We start from the raw sequence: 21,643 nt of genomic DNA, 5'->3' as shown, positions 1-21,643 counted from the left end.
AACAGTTGTTCCACCACGTAGATAACCATTCTTGAAATAACACAAGGAGGACATGTGCAAGAACCAGTTTTTCTTCATACTATAAAAAGCTATGCAGCAGGCCCAAGCCTGTGGCACAAAGGCTATTGATGTATTACACCCAGCATGCTTTGCCACGCAATTCTCAGTACTAAATTTACAAGCACTTAACCAGCTGTCAGTGAAAAGAAAAACAGGATAATGGTCTAGCCTTGCCAACATCTATCTACAACAGTGACAGATTCTATACTTCTAGTAAGACATGGACATTACATTTCAGAGCATATTACTTGACAAGACGCAGTTTTTAGAGAACTCCCATAAAAATTGAACAATACAGATCTTATCATTCATTACATATAAGGCATTTATTAATGTAATAGGAAAAAAGGGGTTGTGTGGTGCGCAATTAACAGCTGCTGGCAGGGGGTGGTCAGTCCCCAAATAATAGTGAACAAGAAAATATATGCCAGCACTGGCTGTAGAAAATAAATTTTAGACAGTTCTCTAGCAAAAATAAATGTATTACCTCTAATGATATATAATATAAAAACAATAGAATATAACTAAGACAATGCAAACACAAAATATAAAAAAACCTATCAATTAGTCGGCTAAGCGATAACAAAAGTGGTATATAGAATAAAAGTGCCTACTGGAACTTTATTATTTACCATTGATTTGCATACTTAAATCTCTATTGGACACCTGAACATCTAGAGCCCCACCAAATCCATTGGTAAAGTGGTCTAACAGACTTTTGGGATATCTAGCCCGATCCCTAAGGATCCACAGCAGAAGACAAAGTGGCTGCCATCAGGACATTGCCATACAGAGGGCCTTATTTTGGTTCATTCTTTCTGACAAAATCCTTCTTAGATGGACAAAACCATGTGCACTGCAGGGGGGGCAGATGTAACATGTGCAGAGAGAATTAGATTTGGGTGAGTAATTTTGTTTCTGTGCAGGGAAAATACTGACTGCTTTATTTTTACACTGCAATATAGATCTCACTTTGAAGTAAAACCCCACCCAAATCTAATTCTCTCTGCACATGTTACATCTGCCCCACCTGCAGTGCACATGGTTTTGTCCATCTAAGAAGGATTTTGTCAGAAAGAATGAACCAAAATAAGGCCCAGAGAGACTCTGAGCGGATAAATCATCCTTACACAGCAATTAAAGGAAACTCCATTGCCTTTCTCAAAGCTCCCTAAAAATATATGGAGACTATATCAATGGAAATATACAAATACTTTACCCAGTATTTTACTAATGAGTGACTCATTTCAACTACATCTCTAAAACTTTTATTCTATATACCACTTTTGTTATGGCTTAGGCGACTAATTGATAGTTTTTTTTTAATTTTTATATTTTGTGTTTGCATTGTCTTATATTCTATTGTTTTTTTTTATATTATATAGATCATTAGAGGTAATACATTTATTTTTACAAAAGAACAGTCTAATATTTATTGTCTACAGCCAGCGGTGGCATAGCTTTTCTTATTTATTAATGCAAGGTGACCTGAGCACCAAATGTCAAAAATGCATACAAGTAACATTAAGGTCAAAGTGTAAAATAAGTAATTTCCACTGGTCCAGTTATATATAGTAAATCAATAAAAAAATGAAAGTGCTTTGGATGTTTGGGTTTTTTTCCATTCCCCCTCTAAAGTAAAGCTGCGAAATATAAGATTTGATTTTTACTCAGGATACGCAGAATTTGGCAATTATGTAAATTATACACATTTACAGACTGAACATAACAATTAAAATAACAATAAAAGAAAGAAAAGTACATTTCAAGACTTTCCTAGAAGTCTGTTCCAACACAAAAAACACCATTTAGTAACAATAGAGCTGAGATTTAACCCCACGCGCAGCCTCCTCACACTGCAAGTAGTCCGATTCAGCATCATTAATTACAAACCCCTGAAGTGACCCATCTCGTGTGAGGACAGCCTGGTCAAATTCTTGTGCAAAGTCATTTTCAGATGCCAAGAGGATTTGGGTCCATGTTGATATATCCAGTTTCCCTGCAGTGCCTCCATACTCCTCTGGCAAGATGGCCTTGGGTACATTGTGATGAAGAGAGTTTAGGTCTGACCCATGCAGGAAAAACTAAAAGTAAAGAGGATATATTTAAAGCCTTGTTTGTAGTATAAGTGATGAGGTAGCAGCTCTGGCCAATGATCGCATGTGACCAATAATTTACACCTACACTTGTCATTATTCGCTGCTTGCCAAACATGTATGTGCAATTCCAACAAAAAGTTGACATGTGTCATGAAAAAAAAGTTGGGATATTCAAAATATGAATTTTCCGGTGCAATCAGTCATAGTCTATAATATTTTTTTAATGGTTGGTAACAGTGTGACATGACATGCTGCCATTTTGTATTATTTCAGTAATGGTTACAGACACTGATTGTGACCACTGATTATTGCGGTTTTCTGAAAACAAGGGTTAGAAACTTGGATTATTGTAGTATATAACACAAATTGAGGACATGTACTGTCAGAAACTATATGTTAATAATCAGTATTTCATGTGGTTTTATGTTAGTGAAAGAGTTACAGTACATGTGAAACATATTAAGTGTTACATACGTTACATTTTTTTTTGTATTTTTTACCATATTTTGGTTAAAAAGATGAGAAAATGTATGATATTTACCAGATCTCTAATAGTTTATGAGAGGATTAAAAATTAATTTGCCATTTGTTCACAACTTCTTTGCTTTGGCAGTTCTGTACTGTAACATTCTTAACATGATGGACGTAACAGTTTGTTACATTAACAATATAGGCCTGTTAGCGGTTATTACAAGTTAGCTTTCTTATCCCAGATGGACTATATGCAATAGAGAAATACAAAGAAGGAAGCGATGACACCTGCAGAAAGAATGAGAAAATACAGAGCCAGACTGAACACAGAAAAGGAGGTCAGAATGTACTTGTGCCAGAATTCGAGCAGAAGCAGCCAAATCAAGAAACAGTAACAACAAATATGCAAAAACGCAAAAGAGAAGATGTTAATAATCAGTAATTTATTACTGGAAGGATTTGTTCCACCACAATCCTTCCATTATTAGCTGCTTAACAAAAACTGTAAAAGCCTCACGAACAGTACATGTGATGGACCCCCTGCAGGTGTTGTAGCTTCCTTCTTTGTATTTCTCTCTTTTATATTAAAACCACATGAAATACGGATTATCAATATATAATTTCTAAATATCATGCATTTACTCATCTTTTAATCAAAAAATACCAAAAAATTTAACAGATGTAACCCTTAATATGTTCCACATGTAACTCTTTCACCAACATAAAACCACATGAAATACTGATCATCAACATATAGTTTCTGACAGTACATGTCCTCAACTTGTATTATATACTACAATAATCCAAGTTTCTTACCCTTGTTTCCAGAAAACAGCAAGAGATAATCAGTGGTCACAATCAGTGTCTGCCTGATAACCATTACTGAAAAAAGACAAAATGGCAGCATGTCATGTGACACCTTTACCAACCGATTTTTTTAAATTACTATAGACTATGGGGGTATGCAATCCAGGCTCACCGCTCTCGATCCCTCCCAACAGCAGTGATCATGGCTCCTTTGCGGTTTGCCCAACAGCAAATCGGCAGGCGGGATTGAATGTCCTGCCTGCCGATCATCTAAAAGGGGGCGTGGCCTGCGTAAACAGCAGAACGGGCCCAAAAGCTTTTAAAAAGTCAGGCACGTTCTGCCTTGAACCTTCTTCATTGCTGTCGGTAAAGACAGCATTGAATAGGGCCCTGCTGCTTATACCCCTGTCGGAAATAGTGGCTAACAATTGCATACCCCCCTATGACTGATGCACTGGGAAATTCATATTTTGAATAGCCCAACTTTTTTTTTTCCATGACCCTTTTTTTCTGGGACGGTCACTGATACTACTTTCAGACCGCAAATGCAGTGTTGCACACAGGATTAGGACACGGGTCCCATCCCTAGAGCAACACAGCAATGCGGTCTGAAAGTGCAGAGTCAGTGACGTCACATGGGGAGGAGCTGGGCGGCGGTGTGTCATCGGGGGCTCGGGAGGAGGCAGTACTTGGAGCTGACAGTGCTGCCTCCTCCATACTGTGAACGGGACACAGGTCGCTCGACCCAGGCACCCGTTCATACTGCATTTGACACGGGTCATAGCCGAGTGCAACCCTGGTCATTACTAGTGTTGCTCGACCCGTGGTGGCCTTTTCAGACCGCACCTTGACCCGCGTTGGGGCCGCAAGAACACGGCAATAACCTGGCAATAACCCGAGTCTAGAGTGCGGTCTGAAAGCGGTATGATATAAATGAGAATGAAGAGTTCTGTGTTCCGGTGATGCATCCAGCCAGAGTTAGGTGGTTATGGCCAAAACAAGATGATGAGATATGGTACCCATCTGCAAACATTGTTAGAAAGGTAAACGACCCTTTACCATTAATGCAAGGGGCTTTTTTCAGTTCCTGCTTAATGTATTTGATGGTTACATCCGTTACGCATACATTCCTTTAAATATTGTCAAGGCAATAAGAAAAACAGGTACTTATGTAGTATCTGGGCTGCCGATTTTTTGATTGTATGCCTTAAGTTAAGGCATACAATCAGATGCGATGCGATATCGCATCGCATGCGACCATCGGATGCGATGACCCGATTTTTCCCATAGGAATCAATGTTAAAATTGACTGAGTCCATTTTAACATGGAATTCAATGGGAAAAAGGGGTCCTTTTCATACCCCTACTATCCAAGTGGGCATGGAGTTGGATATAAACCTGTGGCGAGCGTAGCGAGCCACTGAGCCCGAAGCGTGGCGAGCGAAGCGAGCCCCGCGAGGGGACGGTATTCTGTGTCCGCTCGCCACAGGTTTATATCCAACTCCATGCCCACTTGGATAGTAGGGGTATGAAAAGGACCCCTTTTTTCCCATTGAATTCCATGTTAAAATGGACTCAGTCCATTTTAACATTGATTCCTATGGAAAAATCGGGTCATCGCATCCGATGGTCGCATGCGATGTGATGTGCCCGATCCGACCCGATTTAGAAATCGGCAGCCCAGATACTACATAAGTACCGAAAAACATTCCTGAAAATTGTACTAAAACAATCTGTGTGGTGTATGCTTTATTGTTAAAAAGTATGCAATAAATATTTGTTGTAGTTTCAGAGAAATCAGACATGTATTTTATTTTAATAATTACCAAGTCCTATCCTGGTTACATCTGTTACATTTAAACAATGAATTGATTTATAGTAGACAACAATGGTGAGGCTTGTTCACACTTCATATTTTTATTCACCAGTGTTAGATACAATTGTGGTAAAATTTGCTTCTTTATGTGCATTTTAAATTTGTAGCAATCCAGATGTTTACCACAAACATTGTATCTGATGCCGCTTTCCCACTGCCAAGCCGTTTAAAGAACCGGTATTTTTAAACGGTATTAGCTTTCACATTGCTGTAGATTACCGTTTTAAATACGTTTAAGTACCATTCACATTGCAGTAATACAGTTTAAACCTCTCGTGTCCCCTGGTACCTGTCCTTCCCCCCCTCCCCCCCGTACCTGCCAGCTGGTACCCTCTCTTCCCCCCCTGCCCTGGTACCCCCCCCCCCCCCCCCCGCCCTGGTAGCTTGCTCTCCCCCCTCCCCTGGTACCTTGCATCCAGGCAGCGGGGCAGCATGGTAGGCAGCGAGCATTCAAGGGATCCTAGTCGGCAGGTCCCAGACTGATTGCTGAAAGCATCATGCAGGAGGAAGCTGGTGCACAGACAGCGGGGGCAGCGCGTCCGTGCTCAGGAGGAGGACGCGGAGGAAGGTCCATTAGGAGATTGTCATTTCATCGGTGGGGGTCCCTGCCGCGAATGGGAAATAGCGGAGCTGTTCATTAAATATGCGCATATCTAATGGAGCACTAATTAAATATGCACATATTTAATGGTGGGCTCCGCTACTTCCCATTTGCGGCAGGGACCCCCGCCGATGAAATGACAATCTCCTAATGGACCTTCCTCCGCGTCCTCCTCCTGAGCAAGGACCTGCCCGGATCCCCAGTGCCCCCCCTGTCTGTGCACCAGCCTCTTCCTGCATGATGCTTTCAGCAATCAGTCTGGTACCTGCCAACTAGGAGCCCTGGAATGCCCGCTGCCTACCCTGCTGCCCCACTGCAAGGTACCAGGGGAGGGGGAGCAAGCTACCAGGGCAGGGGGGGGGGGGGGGGGGGGGAGGACAGGTACCAGAGGAGGGGGAAGACTAGTGTAGTATCTTAAATACCGTTTCAGAGCCATTCTCATTGCAGAAAAAATAAAGAATCGGCTTTGAAACGTTTTAAACACTGCTTTTTAAACGGGTTGAAATACCAGTTAACTTTAACCTGTAAATCAACTCTGGCGCTTTCCCACTGCAGCCTTAAACGTTTAGAAATGGGGAAAAAAACGGCAATTTACAATTGAAGACCTGCAGTGAGAAAGGGGCATGAAAGTTACATCTGTTACTTTGGAATTTCTCGTACATAGTTGCACAGTATTTCTGTTCTCAGTTTAAAGAAATCAATTACATGCAACAATCTGGATAATCTAGATTAGTAACAGTGACTGCATACTCTAATTGAGGCCACATAAAGATGGATAAAAGGCATATCATGTAATGATAAAACAGTAGGAACAATTACATAAAATCTCAAGCCAATAATGTTCCGATAGCTTTAGATTAGTCTGGAGAGTATCGGACAAGAAAGAGGGCCCTGGGCGATGGAGAGTTGGATACACAGCCATTTTTTCGAAATTCACCTCAGATCTCTCACATCTGGAATATTCTCAGTAGATGGTATATGAAAAACAAATTAAATAACAATGGAAGATGGATCTACAATGTTATAATTTTCTGAGCATATAGGGGACAGGTGCTTCCATGTGTACCCTCACTCACACTAGTGTGTTAGGAGTAACCCGTGTAAAAGGTTTCTTTACAATCGTCTCATGATCAGAAAATTATAACATTGTAGATCCAGTTTACATTGTTATTTAATATTTTTTTCATAATATTTTTTTTTTCATATACCATCTACTGACAATATTCCGGATGTGAGAGATCAGAGGTGACTTTCGAAAAAATTACTGTGTATCCAACTCTCCACGGCCCAGGGTCCTGTTTCTTGTCCGATATTCCAAACACTGTGGGGCTTGTGTGGTGATCCCAGTTTTCAGGACTTGGCAGAAGGAGTGACGTTGCGCCTTGATGTCTTGAGCACATGTTTGAGCCCCATTTGAATGCTGAAAATATAGTTGTAATATAAGAGAAAAACAAATATAATACACTTACCCGTTTTACTATTTTCTCTTTCAAAAATGGCCTTAGTATAGCAAATATACCTTTAAATATCCTTGGTTCATTTATAACATTGACAGCCTTTATCCTAATTGGAAAACCATCCTGTTGTACACACAAAAACAAATAACTGTATTAGACCAGAAAGGAGATTAACCAATATGTCTATTTCTGGTGTATAGCGAGCCCTACACATTGAATTCGGCACATACAGGAATTACAGGATTGATGAAAACAAAGTATAAAGAAAAAAAAAAAAGGATTTGCTATGCGGGGTGAGATTTAATGGGATGAGATATTCAGAAAGTGAGAGATTTGGTGAGAAATCTCCAGTTTTTTTAAAGCGGCAATCATTTACACTGCAAAATCACACTGGTTTTGCAGTGTACATGATTGCCGCTTTAAAAAAACTGGAGATTTCTTACCAAATCTCTCACTTTCTGAATCTCTCATCCTATTAAATCTCACCAGTGATGTCAATTCTTTAAATCAAATTTATCACAAAACATGGTAAGAGGTCTACTATAAGCTAAAATAATAAGCTAAAATAATAAACGCATAAGACATTTTTTATTAATTTTGGTGCCTTGATGCTGAAAATGCATAACAATGAGGCCATTGACACCTTTTCCTCTGTGCTTCACATGCTTCTCTCACTCCCTGCATCCTGTCCTGAACAAGCTACTTCCCTATAAATTGCCTCCCTTTCTTCTGCTTTTGACTCTTTTGCAGCTCTAGCAACCACTATTTACCTTCACAAATCTACACCTCAACCCTGGCACTCCAAATTATAACGTTCACATGACAGTGAAGGAAACCACACTCTAAAATGGGCTTCCTTCATGTCAAACTTATGCTCCCATCCAACAACAACTAGAGTGCCAAGGTTCTCCTTTACTGCTCCAGTCTGTACCCAGCTTAAGCTCTCTAACAGAGTCAGACTACATATCGCAAACAGGAAGTGGCATCACAGACCCTCAGTGCAATACATGTGAATCTCATCCTGCATTCTCGGAAGACTAATTGCCTCAACACAAAAAAAAACAAAAAAACACTGTACTGAAGACATAAGACATAATGCAGATGATACATAGAAAGCATTTTTCCAGAATGTTTTTCCAGTTACCTGAAGTATTCCAATTGTTTTTCTGGCGATAAATGGCCCAAAATGAGACGCATGTGACAGACCAACCCCCTCGTAATCTGCTAGGATGACAATACCGTTCACTTGCGTTTCTTCTGACTCAATCATTTTTTCCAGCAATAGATACATGGCACGCACATTCTCAGTAATGGGATAATTCCGGGGATTCCATTGCCCTACAGATAAAAGAAAAGAAAATAGAAATTAATATGGAGCCTTTTAACAGTTAGTCAGAAATTCTGGTTAGTTAATTTGTGACTTAGAAATGTGATATTGCCATCAATTACATCAGTGGTTCCCAACCTGGGGTACTAGTACCCATGGGGGTACTCTGCAGACCAGTTGGGGGTACTTGAAAATAATATTGGTAATGGCGGAAGATGAAAAAAAGTATTTTGATGGCAGAAGAAGACCCACTGCTATGGAGAAGTACGAAGTGTCACTTATGGTTCTGTCTTCAGGGTCATCAGCGTCTAATTGTGATTTTGCCTGACCAACAATCCACTGGGAGCTACCCGCGCTGCCCTCAGACATTAGCGATCATCTGCCCTGCACTGACACGGGTGGAAGAAGCAGCGGCATTAATCCTACAGGTGTAAGTGGGAACCCTGGAGACAGTACACAACCAGCGGCCACACATGGAAGCGCACGATTCCTGTCCATTACTCCTTAATATAAGGACATGCATAAGGATACGCATACCGCTCACTTCCACTCCACTCGTAAGTGCTGTCTATATTTTAAATTGAGAGGAGGGGTTGGTCATCAATGAAAAGCCTAATCAAGGGGTACGGGAGAGAAAAAAGGTTGGGAACCACTGAATTACATGATTACACTATTAGAAGGTTGCATACACAATATAATGTAGTTGTCCCTTACACAATTTGGATAATATCGTTTTGACCTAATAATAATAATAATAATAATAATGAGAATGCAGCCTACAGAATCACTAGGAGCCAATGACATCAAGGCATGAGGTAGTTTATCACAAGTCTCTAGTTCCTACTGCATAGACTGTGTGGTCATGTACAGTATATGGCTTCAGCCCACATGATGGCTTCCTCCTCTGAATGCTTTATAGGAGCATTGTCAGCACTGCTGCAGCACTCTGTTTATTTGAAAAAATATTGATGCATACATACCGTGTTTCCCCAATAATAAGACACAGTCTTATTTATTTTTATATATTTTTTCAACAAAAAAGACCATAGGGCTTATTTTTGGGGTAGGTCTTATTTTAATAGCATGCCCCCAGTCCTTCTTTAATGACATGCACCCAGTCCTTTTAAACAGCCCCATTCCTCCTTTCAATTACTCCAGTCCTCCTTTAACATGCCCCCAGTCCTTTTAAACAGCCCCCATTCCTTCTTTCAATTACCTCAGTCCTCTTTTAACATGCCCCCAGTCCTTTTAAACAGTCCCCATTCCTTATTTCAATTACCTCAGTCCTCCTTTAACATGCCCCCATTCCTCCTTTCAATAACATATTAAAAGTCCTGTTCATTAACTTTCCACTTCTTCTTGGCTGCGCCACTGCTCCGTGCTGCAGCCGCGTGATGTGTGCGGTGTCATCACGAGCTGCCCACAGTGCATCCCTGGGACCGGGAACTAAAACGGCTTTATTAGAAGCCTATACGATACAGCAATGCGGAGGTGAGGGGGTTAGCGTGGGTGGCGATGGGGTACAATTTAATGTCTGCACTCCGTTTTAGGCAAATTTTAATAGGGCTTATTTTCGGGTTAGGCTTATTTATCGGGGAAACACGGTATAACAGAGAAAAACAATGAATCCATTCTATAAAGCCATGTAACATTATCATTTTTTTTTTTCAAAATGAATAGGTTCAAATATAAAAATAGCACGACAAAATGGGTTAGGACCATTCAAAAAGAAATTGTGGAGGGCTGCAATACTTGGGAGATTGCAGATGGCAGGAAACAAGCACATATGATGGCATAGAAACTGTGGTAACAATATTCTAACTATTGTTCATAATTATCAGTGATTTTAGTCCCAAAAAAGAAGGTGGAGGTAGGTTAAGGTGCCCACACGGTGCTTTTGCACCGTGCGATGCGCGCTCCTGTGGGCATCTCGACACACCGTATAAAAAGTATGTGCTGCACATACTTTTTCTACTACCCTCAGATCGCATCGCACACAAATCGCTTACGATGCAATGCGATCCAGCCCATAATGGGTGCGATCATCGCACCGTGTATGGACACCTTTAGTTGTAAGGGATAAAGCAAGTCTCCATGGACCCTACTCAACCCCCTGGTAAGTTATGCTTCAATGAAAGTAATGCCAGAAGACCACAGCAGAATTAGTGATCTCCATGCCAAGATGTCTGGCCTGTGGTAATATTCAGGCCTCTGGTTTTATGATACACAAATTATACAGATGCCATTTTATCACAGGAAACTCACAGTAAAGTTTGCAGATTACTGCTCTTAACATGTGCAAGAAAGTAAACTGCATAGTCCAGTGGTTCCCAAACTGTGTGCGCCATGGAGCACTTGCAGGGGTGCCCATGGTTGGTGGTCTAGGACAAATTTAAACTATTTATGGTCAACGTAATAGGCAAAACCAATGCTTGTGGCTGCCAATCATAAACTATGTGGACAGACGGAAGCGAATCCCGTCTTTCACCACATAACTGAGGGGGTTTCTGCGGCGAGGATGGCTTGTTTTTGGTGATCGTCACCAAAAACAAGCCACCCTCGCCGCAGAAACTCCCTCGCCGACGGCATTGAATACCGCCCACAGTGATCTGTACATGTTATTAGCAATATTTTTATATACATTAATGATTCCCTCAACTTCAAGCAGGTTTCAGATATGCCACTGGTTTCACTGTACAGTATTGGTCCACTGTCAAATTATATACACACTAATATATATAATATATACACAGTTATTTGCAATTAGAACATAAAGAAATGCTTGACACAGAGAGACACGTTTCATACCTGGGCGAATGCATACTATACGTCTTCCCTCGGTGTCTGTATGAGGTAGGACAGTCACAAACCCAGAGTCCAGAACTGGCTTAATTGCAGAAGGTCTCAAATCTGTAAACACCTCTGGCCAGCCTTTCCGGCAACCGTAATAATTGACCAATAGCTGCAGTGCCCGATCATAATCAAACTTGCGGGCCCTCAAAAAGCGGAGCAGGAAAGAATCATCAACTCGAGTCCTTAGGTTTGGATATTCCTTCCATATCATGTCTCGCAGTGCCTGGACATCACGTAATCGCCATTCTGGCTTTTCCTGCAATTCCTCTCGTGCCTTGAGGACAAGCTCAGCGCTCAGTGTGCAGACATAGGTCTCCTGGAGAGCAGAGTCAACTTCCAGTGATGAGGACACAGAAGAACTTCCTACGGATGGCTCATTCTCTTGTGCCATTGAACAGGAGGCAGCTGTCAATGAAATGATGAACATGTTCGTTAAGTAAAGTCCTAAAAACTCAATGTTGAAGAGTTGTACATAAAGTGTAAAAAGTTTAAAATACATTTGAGAATCACAAACTTTTTGGAAATGCATTATCCTTCTGGTATCCTTTAACGCATCTATTTATGTAATGCGGAAAGTTGCTCCATAATAGGACCCTGTTCCGCTGTGCTCTCTTTTCCTTGTTTGGAGTCATATCCCAGGGCAACAAAATTAAAGCATCATGACATAGCCATGATTTAAAAGGAGTAAATGGTAACTGTCATTTTGTACTTTTCTATGATAAATACATTAATAATACATTAAAAATGGAGAACATATAATGTCTGGGCAACAATAAAATAATAAAGTGACAAGAAAACTGGTGTACATATCCTTAACCGGTCACATGCAATTTTCCATTCGAAGAAGGTAGCCAAATACCAATACAAGGGCAGTGCAATTGGAAATCACTAAAAATGTAAAGTCAACCTATGCCATAGGCAAATGCTCAAACAAGAGCAACTGCATATAATACGATTACTGGCGCTTCCGTCACATAATGCAGTTTAAGAGACAGAGTAGAGCTGTGGCATATGAACAGTGGTAGCAGTTTCTTCGAAGAGGTTTGCTGTGTGTGGATCAGAGTCCTTGATCAATGCACTGGACCAGAGAGTAGCTACTAGAAAGAAGAAACAGGTGCCTTACCAAGAGGTGGGAGAATGTGAGCTTAGAAAGTACAGTACTGGTTACATTATGTCTTTGTATTTATTATGTGTATCCTTTTCCTTTCAATTTATTTATATTCTTTTTAAAGTGTTTGATACAGCCTATACTATTTACCTTCTATAGTGTTAGATATTAATACTGTATATTCCATACAGTATCCAGTGTATAAAAATAGCCTAATGTTTACAATAATGCTCAGTGTCATTACGAAGATCTTCTACCGTTCACTAATGCTAGGTACACACCAGGACGACTAGGGCCCGATCAGCACAATCTAGATCCAATTCCGATCAATCGGATGTAGATTGTGTGCTGATTGGGCCCTTTTCTGACCTGGTGTGGAGCGATTCCGATCCGATGCGCGGTCCCGCGGGTCGGTCGGTCGTTATTGAGATCCTACCTGCTGCAGGTAGGATCTCAATGACGACCATAGAACCGGGTGCGGGTCGCCATCGGATCGGACCCGCTCACGGTGCACATCGTGAGCGGGTCGTGCCCTCCCGCGTCATCGTGAGCGGGTCGGACGAGACACTGACGACCCGCTCACGATGTGCATCGTGAGCGGGTCGTCCTGGTGTGTACCCCGCATTAGACTCCCACACTTGCTCCAAGGTTCCACATAGTGGGAGATTGTGGACTGCATTTGGACCCCCCCCCCCCCCCCTCCCTCTAGAAATCCTGTGTTTGTCAATGTATGGGTTTCTGCATATTGTACAGACAAGCTCAACCAGGAACTAGGATTATGGTACATGGCTGGTCCTTTCAACTTGTCACCCATCTAATAACATAACACGTCTACTCAAGGTACAGTAGTACACAAAAAGGAACTTTACATGTTCAGGTTCCTGCAACATTTTTCTGACACAGAGGCCAGAGAAACAACTACATAGACAAAGACATTTAGTAGGTTAATCAGCCGATTTTTCCATCAGGTGAAAATATCAGTCATAAAAAGTTGAATCTGCATGGTTGAAAATGGCTGCTGGATTGTCATTTTGACGTTTAGTGCTACAGACAAGCAACTCACAGCCGGTACTAAAGCTGTAGCAATAGTTATTTAGTCTTCATGTCTGGCCCAGAACATTTAGGCCAGGTATGTCCAAACTGTGGCCCTCCAGCTGTTGTGGAACTGCACATCCCAGTATGCCTTGCCAAAGTTTAAGCATTTCCTAATAGCAAAACTGTGGCAAGGCATGATAGGACTTGTAGTCTCACAACAGAGGGAGTGTCATAGTTTGGACATGCCTGATTTAGGCAAAAACATTGTCTGACCTAATTATCTTTCCTCTCATGGCAGATAAGCTGTGGTCCAGAACTCCCTCATACAGCAGTCACCACCCCCCTTCCACCTGGTCACTATTGCAAACATGGAACAGGTATAAACAAATGCCTATAAAGCATAAATTTAAATATAGATAGATTCAATAAGAATAGGATACCTTAAAATGGCCAGGTATGAAATCTAATGGCATGGAGAGACTCGGATTAGGCTCAGAGGGGCTCCCTGCTATGTTTTCTTTAAAATAAATACATTTAAATCATCATCATCATCATCATGTCCTGAGCACAGAAATTACCAAGTCCGACAAGACATCTGGACTTTCTGCATATTGTATATTTGTTTATAAATAATACTAGATTTTTTTTTTCCCCAATGCAATTTAAAACCATACATATATTTTAATTAAGGCTTACTTAAGTCGGTACTTGTGTAGTTTCACGGCGCCAGCATGGCGCCGTGCTACTTCCCGTTTGTACGCTTGCCAAACTATCTAAAATAAATTAACTTAACTCCATGCCAACATGGATAGTTCATACCCCCACTATCCATGTTGGTATGGAGTTGATTTTAGATAGCGTGGTGAGCGTAGCGAGCCACCGAGCCCGCAGCGTGGGCGAGCGAAGCAAGCCCCGCAAGGGGACTCCGACGCACGGCGCCATACTGGCGCCGTGAAACTACACAAGTACCCTTAAGTCAAACAGGTTAAAAAAAAAAAGAAAAGAATAAAAAAAAGTGAAGCTGGTTTTACCACACTAAAACAAGAAGTATTTACCTACAATAACAGCAGTTAGGACATCCCGGCAAACACTGTATTATTGCACAAGTACCCTTTTTATTTGAGTGGGTAATCACACGTATACATAATCACACTGTCCAAGCAACCAATGTGGGGGTAAAAGACAATAAAATAAAAAAACTTTTTGCTAATACTTTCTAACATCAAAATGTTCCAAAGTAGATATATTATGAAATGTGACCAATGGATTTGATAGCCTATCTGGCAGACCTTTCTCAGGACAAGCAGAAATGTGATGGACTTGTTATAGAAATAGACACCTATCCCAAAATTGACACCAGATCCCAAAATTGTACACAGTCCTGATAAGCTACTGGGTATGGGTCATTAGTTTGACAGGGTTAGAAGGTCGACAGTCAAAATGCCAACATGAGTTTTTCACCTTTTGTTGTCACAAATGTTGACATGAACACTGTCAAAGTTTACCGAGTGCTGTGTTCTCCATGCTTCGGGCAAGGTGCCTCATTGCATTCGGCACACTATTCTATTCTCCCTCCATGCCCTAGTGGATGGTAGGGCATGAAATACCACCTGTCAACACATGTTGGCTCAAAAAACAAAATGTAAAAAAACTCACGGCAACCTTGCCATTATCGACCTAATGCTTGTGTCGACCTTCCAGTAATGTTGACCACTATTTCATGTGTCCAGCCAATGCATGTCAACCTAACACGGGTGTACTGAATGATCGTATACCAAGCTACTATTGGTTTACCAATGAACGCATATGATTTTTTTTTTTTTTTAGATCTGTTCCAGGCTTCAAACCCATTGTAGGTTTAATTAAGTAACAATTAATTTTTCATATTATTTAGTACACATGGCTATATGTACTATAGCAGCATTTATCATGCCGCTATAGCTCTTCCTGCTCTTCCTCTGAGGCAAAGCAGAGGAAGCATTACTGAAGAGATATGTTAACATCTTGGCTGCCATTCTGGGGGAGGGTCATTCTATGGTAACAAATGTTACATTTTGACTAAACAGAAGACGTGAAATATATATTTTTTGAGCATGTGTTTTGAATATTTTGTGCGAAGGAAAGTGATGTTTGTGTGGTACGATATGCTTTAATTTTGATGCAAAGCTTGTCATGAAAACTGGTAACAAACGTTACACGAAAAGAACATTTTCATGGAAGTACCGGGAGTGAAACGGTCACCAGCAATCACTACGGGCACCACAGCTAATCAGCCCAGCGCTGATGTACCGCGTCTCACCTTCTGACTGACCCTCTGCGCAAGACCACAAGATCTCCTGGGTGCAGCCCGGACCCAGAAGCCACCGCAGTGGTGAAACACCTGCCAATATGTGAAAATGAATGAGAAGCAGCAAACGTATGCTTCTCTGGTAATACATCGGAATGTGGAGGGATGTTATGAACTCTTTGTATTATCTGGAAGATTTAAATTTTTACAAAATGTTATTTTTTTTTAGCGAAAAAGAACTGTGCATTACATTTCCTGAAACCAGGATGCAGTTACTCAGACAGCAATTGCAAAGTGATGTTTTTCAGCAGACAAACTCATTCACTCATTCGGATCAAACCCTACAGCATGAGTCATACAGCACAGCACATACTGCAGAAATTACACGGAGTATGCAGTAGCAGCCATGCACTTAATATTTAATAATATCAAGTACAGAGTATGCTATAACCCACAGTATCTACATGTCACACTAATGGTCACTATCTGCTTAGTGTGAGAGTTATAGTTTATGGTGCATATACTACAGAGCTAATAAAGTCCTCCGCAAATATTTATGTAAAAAGTTATCAGAATTTGAAATGTTAACATTTTATTTATATTTACTGTACTGCAAACAAATATGAACCAGATGAGACAAAAACAAGCCAAATGAAAGCATTGTGTGGTAGACAAAAAAATAAATAAATAAATCGGTTGTAACCGGAGAATAAAAGTTGGGTACACACTGGAGCAATTTGTCCCCCAACCTTCCACTACGCCTGCTGAGCAGCAGATTCAAGTAGGCATACAGTATTATGGTGTGTACACATGGTACAATGCAACATGAGATTTTGACTATATAGTCAAAATCGCATGCAGATCTCACAGGTTTTTTTACCTTACGATCCCAACACGCGCTTCCGAGACAGCACAAATCGAAACCCAGATAGACAGGGTCGCAATGACTATATAGTGCAAATCTAATGGTGTGTACACACGGTGAGATTCCTTTGCTATTCAATTTGCTATACAATCTTTACTAACTCACGTGCTATTTACATACAATTCTATTTGTGCTGCCACAGGAGCGCGCATCGGGAGTGCAAGGAAAAATACCTGAGCGATCTGCATGCGATTTTGACTATATATCATTTGATTGCTCTAATAGACAATACATCGCCCAGTGTGTATCCAGCATTAATCAAATGTTAGGACTTTGTGAAGACTAGATGATTGCTAACTATATCCATGTATGTAAAAAACTAAAAGTTCTTTACGGCAGGCAAATACCCATAATTATATGAATCAAGAATGTGAAACAAATTACATACAGCACCCGGCTAAGACCAGGAACTCTGCTTTTTTCAATAAAGCTGCCTGTGACAGCTGCCTTATTGACCATGCCTCAGTAAACTGATGTCACAGACCCAAACCTTTTACAATGTTCATTTTAATGAACATTTAAATTATTTATTCCAACTGTGGTTGTTGCACATCAATTGCTGAGTAATTTCATATAATGTTTATTTATTTAGTTTCTTATATAGCACAGCAAATGTCCTTACACTTTACAATGTTGAGATGGTAATGTAATGACGGGGGTTACATTATTCATGGGACAGTGGTTAAATGTTCACTATGAATATTCTGTCTGAGTTAACTGGTCTCTTGAAATAAGTATTACAATTATGTTGGGTCTAAAAACTGACCAAGTAACCCTGGACCAGACAGTTTCAATCTGTGGGATGTCCTGTACAGGGGGTGCCAGTGACAGCTGTCATCTGGGAGAAGGGGAAGGAGAGATTAGCGCCTCCCCATATGGATCAGACCAGTGGTGTCAAACTCATGGCCCTTCAGCTGTTGTGGAACTAACACATCCCAGCATGCCCTTGCACAGATTTTTATAATGGATTGCTAAAACTGTGGCAGGGCATGCTGGGACGTTTAGTTCCACAACAGCTGGAGGGTCATGAGTTTGATGCCAAGTTGAGTTGGATTGGTAAGTGTAAAGGCCCATACACACTTGACGATTTTCAGCAGTTTTGAGCGATTTTCGGCCGAAAATCGCCCAGTGTGTATGCCCCGGAGATTGCCGACTAGCGATGATGCGCTAGGAAATCATCGCTAGGAAAGTGGTTCATCTGCTGGTTTTACCAGCAGATGTGGCGATGATGGATGGTTTTTCATCCATCATCGCCATGTGTGTACGCCTGCCGGGCTGAAAGATTAACCACTTTCAGCCCGGCGGACCGCCCCGCGCCGCCCCCCGCCTGTCATAATACTCACCCTGTCCAAGTGCTGCTGCGCCGGCTCCATGCATCCTGCTCCGAGTCCCTGCCTGTCTGCTTGTCCCGCCCTCCTGCTCACCACTGAGCACTTCTCCCTCACCCGGCAATACTCTCTGCTGGCCCCGCCCCCCCTGCTATGCTTAACACAGAGCACTGAGAGCAGGGGGCACTGCTGGCCACCAATGTTTTATAGCTGGCCATACATCAGAAAGATCGATCTTAAGATCGATTGCGCTCATGATTGTGTACAATTTCCCTTGAAATCCCCGGCAGTCCTTGGTGGTTTTTGGACACACAATCTACACACAATCCATCTTACAATCAGTCATACAATCCATCTGCTGTATGATTGTGTATACAAGATGTGCACACAATCTGCATACAATCCATCATACAATCAGTCATACAATCCATCTGATGATTGATTGTATGATTTGTGTACACAAGATGTGCGCACAATCTGCATACAATCCATCTTACAATCAATTGAGATTGTATGATTGGGTACAATATCTTTCTGATGTATGGCCACCTTATGTTTAAAGCAGTAATATATACATTGCTGGCATATGCCAGCAATGTATATATTGCTGGAACCACTGGGCACCAATGTTACATTTTTAAGGCAGTAATATATACATTGCTGGCATATGACTGTCGGTGAGTCATCCAGCAACCACCTGATGTATGGGTGGATAGGTGTATGGGGTGTGTGTTTGTATGTGTGACTAGAGAAGTGCTGATCTACTGAAACTAGCACAGCATCTACAGTACACATTACAGGGTTGCAAAATACATTTTTCCATAGATGACATCCATTAGGAGCTGACAGCGGAGGGACACACTCCTACCTGTGCAGTAAGCAGGGTAATGCAGCCAGTTACCTGTGGTAGATCTGGGAGGGCCTCACTGAGAATGCGCTATGCTGCAGCATCAGGCAGAACAGGTCTCCCCGTCCTCAGCACCCCCGGGCCGGCGCGTCACGTCTCCCTGACCAGGCGGATCCCTCACCTGCGCGCTCACTCCATAGGCTCCTGGGAATCACGTGTCCCCTACCAGTGCCCGCCTCCCACCTGTCCGGTACAGCAGGGCTGTCTCCAACCACAACAGGGGTGCGCTCAGCGCAGCAACTACAGAATACGTGCGCGCACCCGCCAGCTGCGTTCCAGCTAGAACCTAGTACCGCCAGGCGTCAGCAGAGGGAGCGCTAACTAATGTATTGACGTCATCAGCAGCAGCATAATTGTCATCATCATACGTCTGTCGCCGCGACTGTAAACACGGCACACACAGTACACGGGAGTCGGGACCCCCTCACACGTGTGTACAGTGGGCAGCTGTATAACGTTATGCTGTGAAAGGGACAAAAATATAATAATTCATGCGTCTCCCACAGGAACTTATTGTCAGCAGTTTTAATGGAGAACATATCTTTTGCGGGGATATTTATCAAAGCTTGAATAGAAATAATATTGTGAGAGATAAAGCATACCTTCCAACATACCCCATGCCAGGAGGGACAAACTACTCTACTCCTGGACTTTCCTCTTACTTTATCATTGCTGTCACCTGTTCTGAACAGGTTATCTAATAAGAAAGTTTGTTTGTCCTGCAATTGCAAAATGAAAGATTTTTAAAGTGCACATATATGTATTGATATTGTTGTTTTTTATTTATTTTAAATAATTTTTTTATATTGCTATAAAGAATAGTGTTGATTATTGTGCTGCACACCATTGCGCTCCCTGATAGTACATGACAGTGCAAACTGCATGTCCTTGTCCTCCTGTTCTGCCTGAGTCACACAAACTCTGACAGGGAGCTGCAACGGTGTGCATTGGTGTGATCTTTCAAGTACATAGAAACCAGCGCTTCTATACAGCCCTTTGGGCTCCCCTTTTTTGATCTAATAAGAAACGTGTTTCACCACAGGTGAGGGTAATCGTACATTCAGGCGGAAGTCCAGAAATAAGGTGGCCATACACGTCCTGATGCGGGCTGTGCGATGTGTGCTTTGAGGTGCGCGCTCCCGCGGCACCTCATCGCACAGTACAAAAACATACTTTTTGTACTTGCATTTCATCGCATCTCATTGCATGCACAAGGCATGCAATGCAATGTGATGGATGCTAGTTAAGCCCACAACGCCCGCCCGCATTGGGACGTGTATGGGCGGCAATAGAGCGTTGTGTCCCTCCTGGAGAGGGTCATGTTGGGAGGTATGGATAAGGTACCAACCAATCAAACACAGGCCCTTATTCTGATTGATGCGGATATTCCCGAATTCTTACGGTGCGGTCCGCACGCCACGCTGTGCTGCCGCGTGCGGCCATCGTCCGTAGAAACGCCCACGTGTCCTCCGCATTCGGACGGACTCACTCTTTAAGAACAGGGCGTGTTTACGGACGACATACAAACCATGCGTGTGCGGGGGAAACACTCAGATTCTGCACGGTATTACAGAGTATGCACGGGAATACCGCATCCGAACGGATGGCAAGCGGTCCGTCCGCACGGAAGCGGTGTATTTACGCAAAACTACCCACTATTATGTCTATTCTGCAATACATCACATGACCCACTTATTCAATTACCTATCCTCATAAAAAAATGTTTATTTGGAATTGGAATCAATTATATGCCAATATATCCTTACAACCATGCCTAACACATGCATTGCACACATTAACCCTTACAGCAATTGAAGTGCAATGGTTTCAATTAAAGCACTGACAAGCGTCCTATTAGTGAGTAATGAGTAAAGGAGTCGATTGTATTGGGTTCAGGTGTTAATGCTTGTAGTCATTAGGCGTTCCGTTCGCCTACCGCAAGACCGAGTGGTTTCCGCAAAGCAATACTTGACTTATGGACACCGCACATTTCTATCGGTTTTGTTCGCGTGCATTCGGAGTGCTATCCGAATGCACGCCCCCCAACATACGTGTACTCCCCCGTGTCCGCCCATGTTTCCTCCCAGTTTTGCCCACTTTTAAACTACGCCCATGTGTCATTCCGCATGACGCCCATAATACGCCCATATTTCCAGACTGATTGCGGTGCACAGTTTTGTACGGGATTTGGCCGAACAGGTACGGAGTCAATGCGTGGCACATGCGCGTTGCGTTCTCCACGCATGCGCAGACGCCGTAAAGACGCTATCCGAAAGTATGCAGAAAAGTACGCATCAATCAGAATAAGGGCCACAGTCTGTAAAATGTAAGGCAGAAAAATGATTGGCTGGTACTTTATCCATACCCTTCAACATTTTGCAAATGTTTTAATACTTTCAATTCCAGTAGTGACAGCTTGTTTAATATATAAGTAGTTAGCAATTTTTCCGTACTAAATACTGTTGTACCCCACGACACCAACTTTTCGCAAGACAAGCAGTT

The 21,643-nt window shown here is 42.0% G+C and overlaps 1 protein-coding gene across 2 annotated transcripts; it reads right to left on the bottom strand.

The window, feature by feature from the left end:
• Positions 1-1,108: 1,108 nt before the first annotated feature.
• Positions 1,109-19,406, bottom strand: TTPAL (alpha tocopherol transfer protein like). 2 transcript variants are annotated; one of them, XM_083147015.1, is made up of 5 exons: positions 19,103-19,406; positions 11,507-11,956; positions 8,516-8,709; positions 7,384-7,494; positions 1,109-2,144 (listed from the first exon to the last, which is right to left on the bottom strand). In XM_083147015.1, the coding sequence occupies exons 2-5, from the start codon at positions 11,940-11,942 to the stop codon at positions 1,869-1,871; spliced, it is 1,017 nt and encodes a 338-aa protein (XP_083003141.1). In that variant the 5' UTR covers positions 11,943-11,956; positions 19,103-19,406; the 3' UTR covers positions 1,109-1,868. The 2 variants fall into 2 exon arrangements, with proteins under 2 accessions (XP_083003141.1, XP_083003140.1); XM_083147014.1 differs by having other exon boundaries at positions 19,136-19,405.
• Between the last annotated feature and the right edge of the window lie 2,237 nt (positions 19,407-21,643).

This window comes from Crinia signifera, chromosome 6 (genome assembly GCF_055691185.1).
Source record: "Crinia signifera chromosome 6, ASM5569118v1, whole genome shotgun sequence".
Lineage (NCBI taxonomy): Eukaryota > Metazoa > Chordata > Amphibia > Anura > Myobatrachidae > Crinia > Crinia signifera.
The sequence above is the reverse complement of the archived record's forward strand: the minus strand, read 5'-3'. Positions and strand labels throughout refer to the sequence as shown.